We start from the raw sequence: 15,166 nt of genomic DNA, 5'->3' as shown, positions 1-15,166 counted from the left end.
ATCAGCTGAATTAAAACACTTTGAGCACAGAGAGGAGGAGGGAGGCAGACGGATAATGTGCTGAAACCAGCTGACATGCAAATAAGAAGCCGTGATGATGTCAAATGTTTACAGTTGTTTCACAACAATTTCTCCTAATGACCATATTGGTTTTCAGTCTTGTTTACTTGTTTCATTTGAAACGGTGGCTAAATTGGGTCCATGCTTACCCACAACTTTTCACAGACTTTATGTGTGTGTCTAAAAACAAATTGTATAGGACTCTGTAGTCATGGTGGCACTGGCACTAGAGGCTTGTACATTGGAGGCTTGAGTATGGTGGCCCTGAGAGCCAAATGCAATACAGTTTAAAACGAAACATGCATATACACAAATGTGCTACTAATACATTTGGTTACATGTGACTCTTTGCACCATATCATCTTCTCTCCCTCTCCCTCTCCCTATCTCCCCCTGACTATCCCATTTTTCTTTTCTACTGTCAGAATTGAACCTGCTGGGACACACCTGTATAGCACGTCAGTGCATTTGCAGGTGCAGGTTACAGCTTGTTGTCCTCTCAGGGCCACCGTACTTGAGTAACTTAATTCTGGATATGGGCAAGCAATTTAGTCTGCTTTGTCAGAGATCATCTGCACTATTAGCAAGTGAAATATGAAATATGAAAATTAATGCTAGATCATAATAAATGTATCTGAATCAAGAAATTCAATTTTAACTAATTTTTAGAAGAGGTAACAAAATCAACAAATAGAAAACGGAAGGTGATTGACTTTGAAATTGACTTTGGCACACATTGTAAAGAACTTTGGATGAAGTGAGATTCATTTGATAGTTTTCCGTCAACAAATGTGACTGTATCTCATAAACAGAAGCCGTCTCTGTCGGTCATGTCTCCTTGCTCCACTGTGTGGCTCTGTCTTGGCCTCGTTGACCCTGCTGTTTGTCTCAGCCCTGCAGTGCTCAGGCTGCTTTCCCTGCTCCTGGGGAGTCCTACCTGTCACTGTTTAGCTCGGGGGAGGGAGCGAGCAGAGCCGAGGTGCCCGAGGATGGGGAAGGACAGACCGGGCAGGCTGCTGTGGCACTGCCTGGTCCGGCTCACTCATCAGTGAGCACAGTTCCCAAACCTCCCTGACAGATCAGAATAGAAAGCATGCACCACATCATAGCTATGATTCACTGCAGCCCCAAGTCCAAGCGTGCCCTGAAGGCCCTCAGACCTCTTAATCATCGTGTGTGCCTGTGTGTGTGTACGTTGTGTAAGAAAGAGAGTGAGGCAGACAGCGAATGAATGAGCTTGTTTGCATATGACAGTGCTTCTATAAAAGTTGCCCATGTGTTTTCTGTGTGTCAGAAAGAGTAAAGCACATCTTAACAGGCCTTCAAAATGTCTCCCAGAGCACAGCACTGTATGTGTCTTGTGTGTTTGTCTCAGTTTTCAGTTCGTATTTGAGGGAGGTCGGTATTCATGCATGTGGGGCGGCTTAAATATCTCTGTCTTATTCTGCACTGTCATAATGTGCAGTCAAGGGCATAACTACATGAGTGAAAATGTCATGCAACAGTGGGGATAATACATGCAAAGCACATGTGGAGGTCACTTGGTCACATTTGCATATAACTATGTGCCAAAAATGATCAAATCAGCATCTGTTAGCACACAAACACATAGACAATAAAACTATCATTCCTATTTACAATAGAGACAAATAATCTCTAATATGCCAGAATACAAAAAGCAAACAAAAACAAAAAAAAAAAGTCGTGCAATCTATCATCATTTTATGGGTAATTGAAATGCTATGACAATAATTCTGGATCATGAACTTCCCTAATCACCTTGTTCTTCACCTTCCACCTTGCTCACAATTCCCAGCTATAATAAACCGAGGAGACTGAGCCAATATCCAGAGGAGTGAAGTGTTAAGTATGTGCGGGTGTAATCTGACAGAATTTATTTAGGATGCAGATCTTTACTAAAGCTGCGCCTGGAGCAGCTGCCTGCTCCTGTTTTTTTTACACTTAGCAGGCGTATTTGCACACTTTCATATACAGTAGAAATCCGTGCACATGCACACACAGTAAGACACGCGTTTGTCTGTGCAGACACAATGGCGTGCAAAAACGTGCGATGTGCATGTACAAATACACATCACTTGCCTGTGATGTACACATACAGACATACAGGTGCTTGAAGGTGCAGCATTGCTAGTGGGTGTGTGTAAAAGTTCCAGGAGATTAGCTGCAGAATAATGAAATTCAGTGGAGCACAGAGTACGCTTCCTCTGTTGTCATTTCTGTGTAAGAGCAGGGAAACAAATAACTCCATTTGATGTCGGCAGAGATTTTCATTTGTCAGCTATTATCAAAGTCCCACAGCCTAAACTCCAGCGTAAAGAGGACCAGGGTAGAGCGCACGGGCCTTGAAACCCTTTGGGCAGGGAATCCAGGAGGAAGCCATTAGAGGAGCTTCAGTGGAGAGCTAGCCCTTCCTCCCACTGGCTTCACATCAGGGCACAAGATCATCCAGAGCACCCACTGTGCGTGACATCCAGGCAGAGTAACATGTCTTGCTCACCATGTGGAATTTCTCCCCTTGGCAGAAGTTTGGCATGAGCTATTCTGTCCTGTAAATTAGCTGCCTCTGAAAATCGTTGTTTAATATTAGAATGCATTCGCTCAGATTTTAGGAACACGTCAGCGTATGACTGCGAGTGTGGAGTAGTAGGTAACAAATGTGTGGAGTAAGAAAAATATTTTCCGTGTCTTTTCTAGATCATTTCTGCACCCTGATTCTTTTTTTCAGTGTTTCACTTCGCCTGTTACTCGGCCTGATTTGCATTCAGTCTTTGACCCAGGCAGTAATCTACAATGACTCTCCCATAAGCCCCTGGCACATTGGGGAGATTGTTATAAGTTGTGACAAAAGACAAGAAGCGCTACAGCAAAGTGAAGGTAGCAGGGGACAGTCCCCTGATTAGCTCAATTGGTCATCTTTACGGTGATTTTAAATTGACTGCTGCTTTTTTGGGGGGGCAATATTCCTTGACCCACTCCCCCCATTAGGATTAATATAAGAAATTGTATCACAGTTTGTACAGAGCAGGAATTTAAACAGTAGAAATATTTACATTAGACAGCAGCTGAGGCAGATAGGTAGGTACAGGTTTCCTCACATGATATTGTAGGTTTATGAGCTGCCAAAAGAAGCAGGGTGGGGGGAAGGGCAATGCAATGTAAATTAAAGCCCTTTTTTTTGAAGGGTCTGTATAATTTTCCAGAAGAGGGGGATTTGCTCATTCAAACCCATAGATATTCGTACAGCAAGTGTGATAAGCCCTTATGATTTGTGACAGGGCAACCTCTTTGGCATAGGTTTCAGAATCTGAGATTTGCATCTGCACAGAAGTCGTACGCTCCACTCGCATGCAAGCTTTGCTGCCTTAAATAACTGCAATATTTGCTGTGTCACGAGAAGAAGACGTTATCAAACGGCAAAATCGCTGGGAATCCACGATTTTTCTTTTCCACGTGTCCCAGTGTGCACCCATTGATCTCAGCTCTCACACAGCTGCACGGCATAAATGTATGCTTGATATGTCAGCAGCAGTGCAGTTTGTGTGCATGTGCAAAAAAAAAAAAAAAGACACTTTGGCACCTTAAAATTGCACCGGTAAACAAGTTAATTTCAGCAAGGTTCATATTCAGATTGGAAAATGGTGCCCGATTAGCATATATGCAGAGAGGCTTTGCATGCTTGACATCCTCTCAGCCCCTCTGCTGGAAATAGCCAAGCACAAAACATCCTCTGATTACATTGATATGTAGATTCATGCATCTGCAAAGATTAGTTATTCATTAATGTATTTGCTTTGAATTCTCGGGTGAGTGTACCTCAGACAGAAGTCTGGGCCAAACCAAATGCATCAGAGGAAAAACGTCACAAATGATCACACAAAATCCACATCAAAAATATGCAGGTTCGGTGACCCACAACAACATGAACCCAATAGGGCATTATGATTAAGAAAATCCTTTCGCACTGGGGTTAAAAACAGAGAAAGTATAAACATAATTATCTGCCTTTTCATCTTCACAGCAGAATTAGTTTTTCTTGCTCTAAGTGGGCTATGAGGATTAATCATTGCAGCCTGTGTGAGTTTATAAGCTGTAGCGTTCTGTCATCCTTTCATAAAAGCATCATGGATCACCAGTTTGCTTCTTCAGTGTCCTCTCTTGCGGCCACACTGCGAGCACTTTTTAACTTTAAAAATAGGCTCGCGACAGCCAATGCCAAGAAATGCTAAACACCAAACAATATCCCCTTGCTCTGATCTGGCCACAAAATGGAGCCGGGACATTTCATGAGGGGAAAAAATAGTATCACATTCAATCATTTCCTCTACATCAATTAATCAGTACAGAGCTGATGCATTTTGCGCACCCGATCCACAGTGTCAGTCTGTGGTCAGGTTTATTTACAGGCCTCTTAATCACACTTACAGAGCCTCGTGTCATCCACATTATGAGATAGGAAATGAAAATGACACTCCCCACAACCTCAGGGGGTGTTCCCTTTATTTTTCCCATCAAGGCAAAAAAAAAAAAAAAAAAGAAGAGAGAGAGAGCTGTCTGATGAACATGGGCTGACAATGAAAACTCAATTATACAGAGCCAGGAGATTGCTCGGGTGAAAATCCAGGCTCTTTGGACTCCAGCATCAACAATAGGCTGTCCATTGTCGCCGCTGTCATTAAGGTCACAGGAATGAATGGGTGGCACAATGAAATCTGTGACCCGTCAGAAGATGTGGTGCGAAAGGGTCAGAAACAGGAAAGAGACTGATGGACTGACCGACCACGGACAGGTGACTCTATAGGCTACTACTGTCTGATATCACAGCTCTGACTATTTTTTTTTTTTTAGCATTTCTAGTTTCAAAAGAACAGAAATTACTAATGTGATCACACAATCAATGGGTTACAGAATTCAAGGCTGTCGGAGGAATGGGATAGAAAAAAGTTCAGAAATAGGTCAGCTATAGAAAATAACATTTACTACAGATAAGAAAATGTGGATTTTTTCCCCCAATGTGTGTAAAAAAAAATATTGAAATCAAAAGAAAAGGGGAAAAAGTTCATCAATCACTGCTGAAGCTGCTGGAAATAGCCGGTCCTAACCTAAGACTAATTGTGTTCTGCTAGATTGCCCCCAACTAATCAAGAGCTTCCTCCTTCTGTCCTCCCCTGCTGAAAATTATGATCTATGGCTCTTGTGGACGTAACACATCAGTTTGGGTTGTCTCGGTGGTGACTGGTTTTCATAGGTAATGATGCTAAATTACACAACTGGGAATAAAGGAGGCCAGTAAGTCATCCATCAGGGGCTAGTTTGTATGAGGGGCATTACTCAAACCCCAGTCCACTCAAACACAGCTTTCTGTCCCTAACCTCTCTCTTTCTCCCCCATCTCCCTCTCTCTCAGACACACACACACACACACACACACACACACACACACACACACACACACACACACACACACACACACACACACACACACACACACACACACACACACACACACACACACACACACACACACACACACACACACACACACACACACACAGTTTGCCACGAGCTACTAGAGGGGACATCTCATTCTTTTATCCATGGCGAGTCATTGTGGTGGTGTCAGCTGGTGCCGTCTCTTTTATCACACTGGAAGCTAATGGAAGCTGGAACTGCAGGAGGTGGGGGGAGAAGATGTAGACACACACACACTCATACGCGCGCACACACACACACACACACGTATATACAGAAATACACACACAGAGCCATAAGAGGTTGGGGAGATGGGGCGGGTGGGCACGCCAGGCCCCGGGGCAGGAGCTGTTTTGTGGTGATGTTTTTCTTGCTTGCCGAGGCCCTTCTATCAGCTTGTGTTTCTGACACTCAAATAAACCACCAAGGAAGAGCTTCAGATGCTTTTCTTTCCTTCCCTTTTGATGTTTCCTTTTTTCCCCCCCACTGTACTCTTTAGTTCCGTTTCGTTCTTCTTTTTTTTTTTTTTTTTTACCCCCATGGTAGAGCTAAGCTCGATGTCATCTTCATCCAAAACTACTGAGGGAAGGTATTGTTTAAATGTGCACATCCCACCTGGCCTCATTCTAACTACATGAAAAATTTAATCCTGCTATACAACGCTTTGGATTTTTCTCACCTAATCCCTGCTTGAATTTTTACTGTTCTCATATTATTGACGAGGAGAACTCTGCGGACAACCAGAGGGCTTATTTACAAGAGAGGAAACAACAGCCAATTACTGCAGTAGGACTCAGCGCAGCATACATCTTTTGATAGGATAGTTGGGGTTGACCTAATTTCCTGTGTTGAAAAGCGAAGGGGGGCTGCTACTTTAAACACACATGCTATAAGGGACATATGGCAGGCATGTATTGTATTTATATTTTCTATAATTCTTTATTTTTTCAGTCTTTTTCTGTTTGTATAACATAACAATCGTGCTTTATCATGTGACACCATTTAGATACATATCATGTTTATATTATGTTTTACATTAGGCAGTGAGACAGTTAAAAATATACAAAACAATATTGTTTTACTAGACATAGTTTCTATTTTTAATATAGTCGTCAGTATCTTCATTGTCATCATCATTTCGTATATTTCTGTAAGATATGTGCTTTAGCTTCTGTGATCAAAATATTATTGCAGAAAACAGCAACTCCATTTTTTCAACATTTAGACAATAACTTCCAATGTATTACAGACATTCACAGCTACATGTTTTACACGGTACAGTTTTACAACAAAGTTCCAGAGAAAACTGTGGTAGAGTAACTTTATACAAAATTCACAGGACATGAACTGTAGCCATTTCACATTTTCGCTCAGTTGTTTTGCTTTTCAAAGTAAACATGTTCTGCTCAACCAGATGCCTTTCACAGTAGCTGCCATAGAAGCAAACTAACATTGTCCTAGCACGCCATGGCAAAAGTCTGGGGAAATTAAAGCTTTGTGCTTTTTACTAGTAAAGCAAAGACAACATAAACAAAAAAGAGAAACAGACCACTTGCTTACTGGCCCGTACTTATACATCTACATATGTATTGCTGAATACATATTGATCAAACTATAACTGATCATCACACATGAAGAAAAAATAATGACTGTACTCTAACACAGAGTTGGTCCAGGTTTTTTGTGCTCGCATACAAAGTGGTATTTTTGTATTTCTGCCCAGTCATGTAAACAGACTATGGCTTGGTTGAAATTGGTGTACTGGCTTAAGGCCTTCTCTGTTCTTCTTCTTCTTTTTTGTCCTTTTTCTTTTCTTTTTTTTCCTTTTTTTGTTTGTCAGGAGACATTTCAGAAATCGTTCACTGATGGTCCTGAGGAAAGCATGCAAAACGTAAACAGGATTGACTGTCAGCATTAAGGGATAGTCGATGTTTGTAAATCACTTTTTCTAACCCTGTGCTTTTTTTTCTCTTTTTTTTTTCTCTTGTACTTCTTTGTACCCTGTGCTTTGCCAACCGAACACTAAATGGCATAGTTTTTGCTTTTGTCTGCCTATTGATTTTGGTCCTCCATCACAACACATATAGTATAAAACATCCTAAAAATAATTCTAAAAATGTTTTGATCACATAAAAGTTTTCTCTTTTTTTTTTTACTGAAAAAAAGGAAGGAAAAAATAACAGTCTTTCTCACACACAAAATCTTTTGCAACAAATACTGGATCACTCCAGAGTTCCTTAACATGAACTTCTTATTGGCATTGTGCTTACTCAGAGCTCCCCATTGCCTTGTGGCCTGTAGTTTACCTCACAGAGTGCAACATTTGGAAAAGAGACAACTGTGTGAGGTTTAGTAAACATCCACAATAAAATTGACGCCATCCCTTGCATTCTTCAATGATGTCAATTTTGTTCACTACTTCATCTACTATATTCACACGGTATTTACTTGATTCATGAAGATATTTAATCTCTAATCTATATCTCTATTTTTTTTCTTTTCTCACAGTATTACACAGTATGTTTACATCTTTTTTAAATTCAGATTTATGGTTGTATTTGTGAACACTAACAGTCTTTGATATTGTTTTCAGAATGCAAACCAACAATAAGACATCATTGGCTTGGTTTTTTACAAATGCAGAAAAATTAAACATGGTTTGAAAATCTGTTTTGATCACATATTTCCCCTGGAGGTAGGTGAATCAATTAAAATCTTGGAAGTCCTTTGTAATGTTCTCTTTTGTCTACATGCTCCATGAGGGTTTCTTTGTCTACACATTGGCCTCAGCATTGGTCAGGTTAGAGGTCGGGCTTGTCGGGTTCGGGGGGCTGACGGGCTCCGTTGGGCTAGCTGGGTTGGGTGGTGGGCTGGTTGGACTAACAGTTGAGGTGGTGGTGGCGGTGGTGGTGGTGGCGGGGTTAGCTGGAGTAGCCGTGGTGGCGGCGGCAGTGGCGGTGGTGGCGGTGGTGGTGGTGGCGGCAGTGGGACTGGTCGCCGGGTTCACCGGGCTAGCGGCAGCGGCTGGATTAGCTGGCGGAGGAGCCGGGTTAGCGGGGGTCACGGGGCTGGTGGAGTTAGCAGGAGCCGGGTTGGAGGTGGGGCTTGCGGGATTGGCCGGGGCCGGGTTGACCGGGCTGGCCGGATTGGCAGGACTGGAGAGGTTAGCCGTGTTGGTTTCCGCCTGCTGCTGCTGCTCAGGTCCATTCTCCTGACGCCTGGTAACTGCGGGAGGCCGAAGCATTATCCGCAGACGCTGGGGGAGAAAATCAATCACATCAGAGAAGGGCATCTCAGAGCAGAGTTGAAATCAAACAAGCAAATCCTGTGGTTAAAGCAGAAGTAAGCGATCCGGTCGTTTTGGCTAACGTCTTGTCAGCCGATGGAGTTAGCAGCCCCCGCCCTCGTCATGGATCTATTGGTCCTCGTTCCTATGTCACCACATTCACGCGCATCCCTTGGCTGCACACACAGAGATGACCGCCCCTTTATGCCGTTCTCTCTCCTCATTGGATAAAGGTTGTAGGATACAAGGAAAGTTTTCTCCTCGGCTTACAGCAGAGCAGAGTGACTGACAGACCCGTGTTTCAGACCAAACACTCTATGTAAGTGGAAGATATAACTATTTAAGACTTATATTAACACAAACATTCCGCTTACTTCTGCTTCAACAAAAACATCTGGCAATGGACTTCTTACCTCTTTGTAAGTGCCCTTGAGTCCGAGATACATATAGATCATGTACCCTGGTATGAGAACCATGGAGGACAGTGCCATGAGCCAGCCCACTCCCTGACCCCAGCCTGGGAACACATAGTCTCCCATTGTGAGAGGAACCATTTGTACAGCACTGAACAAGAACACCCCCTGTGGGAGACATGAAACACTTTATGCATCCTGACACCACTGACTACAGGCAGCGCTGTCTCAGCCTGACATGGCTGCAGGCAGGTAATATTGACTTTATTTATTGTTTCATTTTTCATGTCATGACTTTAGATGTACGTTTGTATTAGTTCAGAGTACTCACAGCGACAATGAGAGGGGTGAACACGACCCAGCACAGCTTCCACCATATACACGGCTTGTAGCCAATCATCTCCTGAATGTTGTCGTAGAACTTGTTCACACCTGCGAGACAAATGAATCTGTGATCAAAATATTCATATCCAATTTATTTCAATTTGCTGCCGGTCTGCCATGCATGATGATGAGGATGGCGAGGTGGGAACACATGAGTGCTCATGACCTTGAGGGCTGAGCAACGTTTGAAGCCACGCAAATACCTCTAGATAGGTGTGACGCTTTCTAACCTTTAACACTGACCCCAACTTCTCACATATATAATATTTCGCTAACTTGGATTGAGAATTTTTCACATTTAATTTTAATTTTTTTTGCCATACTCAATGAAACATTGATGATACACACCGTAGCACCAGGATATGGAGATGCATTCAAAGAAGACCAAGAACAGCAGACACATTCCACTGGCAGAGTAGTAGTCAAACAGTTTGAACACATAGATCCCACCCTGGTTACAAGAAAAATGAATAAGTGTTACATATATTAAAAAAAAAGAGAGAGAGAACAAGTGAAGTTCTAAATTGACTCTTGCCCACTGCAAAGATGCAGGGATTTATCTTTTAATCACATCTCTCAATTATCTCACTCATTTGTTTAATCTTGTGCCATTTTATAGTCAGTGGTGAAGTAAGAGAGCTGCTCTGCTGTACCTGTGTAATGTTTGAAAGTCCGATCACATAGGACACCACGCAGACCACTGCGATGAAGATCTCTCGTCTATTCCTAAGAGCCCTGGGAAATTCGTCCACCAGAGCAGTGATGAAGCCTTCAACAGTGCAGAACTGAAGGACAGAATCATAGACAGAGTGTTAGGCATAAATGTGCATATGTGCTCTATACTATGTGCACCTTGCTGCTTTATCTTCCTTGATATAAATACGCTTTGACTACACACAGTATTATTTGTCTGTTGTTTTATTCTAGCACGGAGAGGTCTGTGAATTCGAGGGAAGCTGCATTGTAGTGGACAGGCTGACTGATGATAACAAATGACAGAATTGCAGTGTGCCTCAAACCATGGGACAAAAAAACACTAACGTAATCTTCTGAATGACCAAGCATCTACTTCTTGGAGGCCATTTTGTTAGTAGCTCTGATATGCAAAAGCCTTGTTGCGATGACATGGGGTATGAATTATAAACCTATAAAAAGGGGTTATAATTTATGTTGTTTTCTTTGAAGCACTGGCGGTCACAGCCAATACATACAGCCACATGTATGGATGTGTTTCTCTAGTCTCCGTGGCCTTATTCACACCCAAATATCATATACCAAATAAAGAAACAGACAGTGGAACCTGCGGGCACATGGAGGTGAGAAAGTTGCATTAAGGAGACTTGACAGCTGATGTCAAAGCTCAGCTATATCTGTCCACAAGAAGCAAATTGCATGCTTATCATGCAGAGAGCAGGGGTGAGCTGCATGATATGTACCTGCATTTAAATATTTAGGTCAGCCCATGAAGCAGATCATCTCCAAGCCCCTTACCTGGCTGTCTATCCCCAGCATGAGCAGCATGGAGAAGAACAGGATGGCCCAGAGAGGAGAGACAGGCAACTGGGTTACAGCCTCCGGGTAGGCCAGGAAAGCTAAGCCAGGACCTGGACAGTAAATAGGAAAAGAAAAACACATTTCATCATGGTGGCTCTCATAGCTCACATAGAGGTGATGACAAAAGCTGTTTAGCAGTCAATATCAATGACAGTGCACCTTTCCTTGTGCAGAGACAGAACAATTACAGAAGCAAGCACGCATGCAATCCGTAGTTACCTGAAGCTGCCACGTCTGCAATGTCTTTCTTTGTCACATGTGCCATGAAGCCAACAATAGAGAAGATTACCAAGCCAGCAAACATGCTGGTACACGAGTTGATGCAGCACACAATGATGGAGTCTCTGGGGAGAGGAAATATAAAATAGACCTGTTGTCAAAGATTTAACTCGACTCATATTTATTTATTTTCTCTCTGTATTGAGCTCCCCTGAAAACAGAGCAGACGGGAAAGACTGAGATCTGAGAGAGTCGCTGTGAGAGAACGCTTTACTGCTATTTATCCCTTCTGATCATTCACATGTTCACCGAAATCAAAACAAACAAACAAACACAAAAAAATGTGAAATGTTTTTTGAACAGATTTCATTTGAGAGCTCTTTTGAAAAAAAAAAAAAAACTCCTTTATTTTATGTTTTTAAATAGATAAAGATATGGAGGGTGGATCCATTTTAAACAAGCACAAATGAATGCAACTATTTTTATGTAACAGATTGTTAATGTGACCCAGAACCATGAGGCTGCTGAGGAAAACACTCAGGTTTTGCAATCATCGTTGTTTTTTCCCCCCCAGCACACACACTGCCAGAAAGAGACAGCCCTCTACTTAGATTGTTATTATATGCACATTAATAAGCTCCTTTAAGAGCTCTTACAAAGTACCCCTGAATAAGGTCTTTAACATGAGTATAATATATTAAAATGGCAATAATTGAGTGACTGCTGTCTTATGCTATTATGATTTGCTGAGCAGCACTCTCTGTCTAGGTCTCATAGATTATCTCCTATTGATGACTCATCGCCAGTCTTACCTGTAAACATTGTTATTGAAAGGGTTATAACTGCCCAGAGCTATGAGAGACCCCAGTCCCAGTCCGTAGGAGAAAAAGATCTGGGTAGCAGCATCAAGCCATACCTGACAAAAGACAAGACAAGCGTTTAGCTGCATGAGGCTCTGCTCACTCAGGCACGCAACTGCATAGGCATGATTCATATAATGATATATTATTACCTCAGACTCTTTGAGTTTCTCAAAGTCAGGGGTGATATAGAAGAGAATTCCCTCTCTAGCTCCAGGTAGAGTCACCCCACGGATGAAGAGAATAAACAGCATGAAGTAGGGATATGTAGCTGAGAAGTAAACGACCTATAAAATGTAAAAGGGTTATCAGCAGGGTAGCACCATTGCATCATAAGGACAGACAGTATATGATGCATGCACAGTTTATACATCTGGAATTCTATTCTCAAGAGGGTTATTCAGATTATCTGGGTTTCTTTTTTTTCTTTTTTTCCCTTGTGGTCTCTTCCACACGAAAAATAAAAATAAGAGATGAAGAGACCAAATATTCTGCAAAGAAATCACTGCAGCTTCACTGTGAATCAGTTCCCACTGTCTCTGTGCATTTATGACACTGTGCGAGCAAATTTGTGAGCAAACTGTGCATGGGGGGATGGGGGTGTTTTTGTGACCAAGACCAATTTTATTTGCCACGGTCACGTGACAAACAAGACTTTTCGAAATATGGCATCGCAAGGGAGGGAGAACTGCTCCAAGTGGAGGGAGAGGACAAAACCAGATTGTAGTGTATGGCGGTTTGTTGCTCCTCCTATCACAGATCCACACTCAGTATAGACACTGTGTCAGGAGGATTGGAATTAGAGGAGCCACCATGAGGCAGAGTAGGATTAGTGAACATGAGTGTTTGATGTCTCCTCTCTTATTTTAAAATCAATCTCGACAATGCTGACTGCTGTGTGAATGATTGATGAGGTGATATTAGACTGATTAATATTGCATAGCTGTCACATACTGCTCCTTTATTGGGAACCAGTAGCGTTAAGAGGTCTTGGATATCCAAATCTGGCTCCTTACCTTTCCTGTCCAGCCCACCCCTTTCCAGATACAGAAGTACACAAGGACCCAGGCAATGGCCAGTGTTATTGCCAATGGCACTCGAATCTGGCCTGGTTTTTCCAAGCCATCGGTCATTTCGTGCATGTTGCGCCTACAAAGTCAGAGCAGGCAACAATAAGTCTATTGTACACATTGGGAAATGAGAATGCAGCAGAGGAGGTTGTCTTTTATGTGTCTCAGGGAGGCATGCAGGATACTTTAAAAGCTGTGCTGTGATTGAAGTAAGAGAAAGCAGTCAATATCTTACTCCCAAAACTCCATTACTGCACTGGTGAGATTGGTGGTATCTGGAATGGAGTAGTTTGTATAACATTTGTCTGTGTTCCATGGATTGTTACATGAGCTCCATGGAAGATCCTGCAAAAGAAAATTTTAAATTTTTCTCTCCTTTTTTAACCCCTTATTTAGGGATTTCGAAATTTCTTACCAGATGCACAGGCTACGTTTCCTGATGACATAACAACCTTGACCTTATGTATCATTTACAGCTTTTTATAAATCACTGGAGAACACTGTATAATACTTACAGCGGTGAAGGAGTTGTACAGGTAGTAAATGGCCCAAGAAATGATTACAATGTAGTAAATGTTAAGCCAGAAGGACAGGACTGCTGCTGCAAGGCCCACACCTATCACACAGAAATGACACAGGCAGTGGAGCTATGATTGAGTCTGTGTGTTGCGTGGCCTCCATAAATCCTCATGATTATTTCTATGAAGCATAAAATAACATATATATTTCCAGCATGGGTTGTTGCAATATATATAAATAAAAAGGTCTGGGGTTAAGAATTATGGAAACATATTGAAGTGCATTATACCTTTGAACATAGGAGCCAGTTTCCATACACCAAGCCCTCCAATTGAGGTGTATTGACCAAGGGCGGTTTCCAGTAGAAACAAGGGCATCCCAGCAAATACCAGAGTCAAAAAATAGGGGATCAAGAAGGCTCCTGGATGGACAGAAGTAGATGTTGATCAAATTATGCATGAAAAATAATGATTCACCTTAATCTGAAACTGCACCAAGGCATTTGCTCAAAACACCACAACACAACGTCAGTTATTAAAGGCTGCAAAATGTAGGTGATTGTCATTCTTTTCATGTAATGGACATGGCCAATTAAAGGTAAGCTCGACTATATGCATAGTGGAGCTCAATGGGGCCGTGCAGCTCTCTCTCTCTCTCTCTCTCTCTCTCTCTCTCTCTCTCTCTCTCTCTCTCTCTCTCTCACACACACACACACACACACACACACACACACACACACACACACACACACACACACACAAATAAGCTGTGAAAAATAATGTTTACCTCCTCCGTTTTTTCCACACAGATAGGGAAATCTCCATACGTTTCCCAGTCCAATTGCATAACCCACACACGAGAGGAGAAAATCAAATTTTCCCGCCCATGTTTCTCTATCAGGCAAATCCTTTTTCTGCTTTTCGGGCTTCACGTCCAGTGACTTGGGTTTGTCATTATTAGTGGCCACTTCGTTCAGTTCTGTGACTTGTCCATCCGTTTTGGTGCCGTTCGTCGCCATCTCTCTGGATTTGGCAGAGGTCCTGGCAGTCGGACGGGAGGCTTCAGCACCAGTCCACGTAGACAGCAGCTTCGCGGTTTTTAGACCTAACCTTTGGACCAAATGTCTGGAGACGATGAAGCCTGTGCACACACGGCTCGTCAGTCGCCGTTAACCTGGAAATCGTGAATAGAGCAATTGGTCGGTTTCTCAGGAGGCGCTGAAAATGTGATGACTTATATGAAGCAAACCTGGACACATTTTTTTTATCGAATAAAACAATATTAATATCAATTCAAACACACAATCAAATCA

At 42.4% G+C, this 15,166-nt stretch overlaps 1 protein-coding gene across 1 annotated transcript; it reads right to left on the bottom strand.

Annotated features, from left to right (window-relative positions):
- Nucleotides 1–8,322: 8,322 nt before the first annotated feature.
- On the bottom strand, nucleotides 8,323–14,872 carry slc6a1a (solute carrier family 6 member 1a; the record flags this gene model as incomplete). Its single annotated transcript, XM_083974572.1, has 14 exons — nucleotides 8,323–8,805; nucleotides 9,249–9,416; nucleotides 9,580–9,680; nucleotides 9,981–10,083; nucleotides 10,286–10,417; nucleotides 11,124–11,236; nucleotides 11,406–11,530; nucleotides 12,218–12,321; nucleotides 12,418–12,552; nucleotides 13,282–13,414; nucleotides 13,571–13,680; nucleotides 13,851–13,951; nucleotides 14,144–14,275; nucleotides 14,641–14,872. 14 exons carry the CDS (start codon nucleotides 14,870–14,872, stop codon nucleotides 8,323–8,325), a joined length of 2,172 nt encoding a protein of 723 aa, XP_083830698.1.
- Nucleotides 14,873–15,166: the final 294 nt, after the last annotated feature.

Source organism: Trachurus trachurus (genome assembly GCF_905171665.1).
Source record: "Trachurus trachurus genome assembly, chromosome: 7".
Taxonomy (NCBI): Eukaryota; Metazoa; Chordata; class Actinopteri; order Carangiformes; family Carangidae; genus Trachurus; species Trachurus trachurus.
Note: the sequence above shows the minus strand (reverse complement) of the source record. Positions and strands in the feature narration are given on the sequence as shown.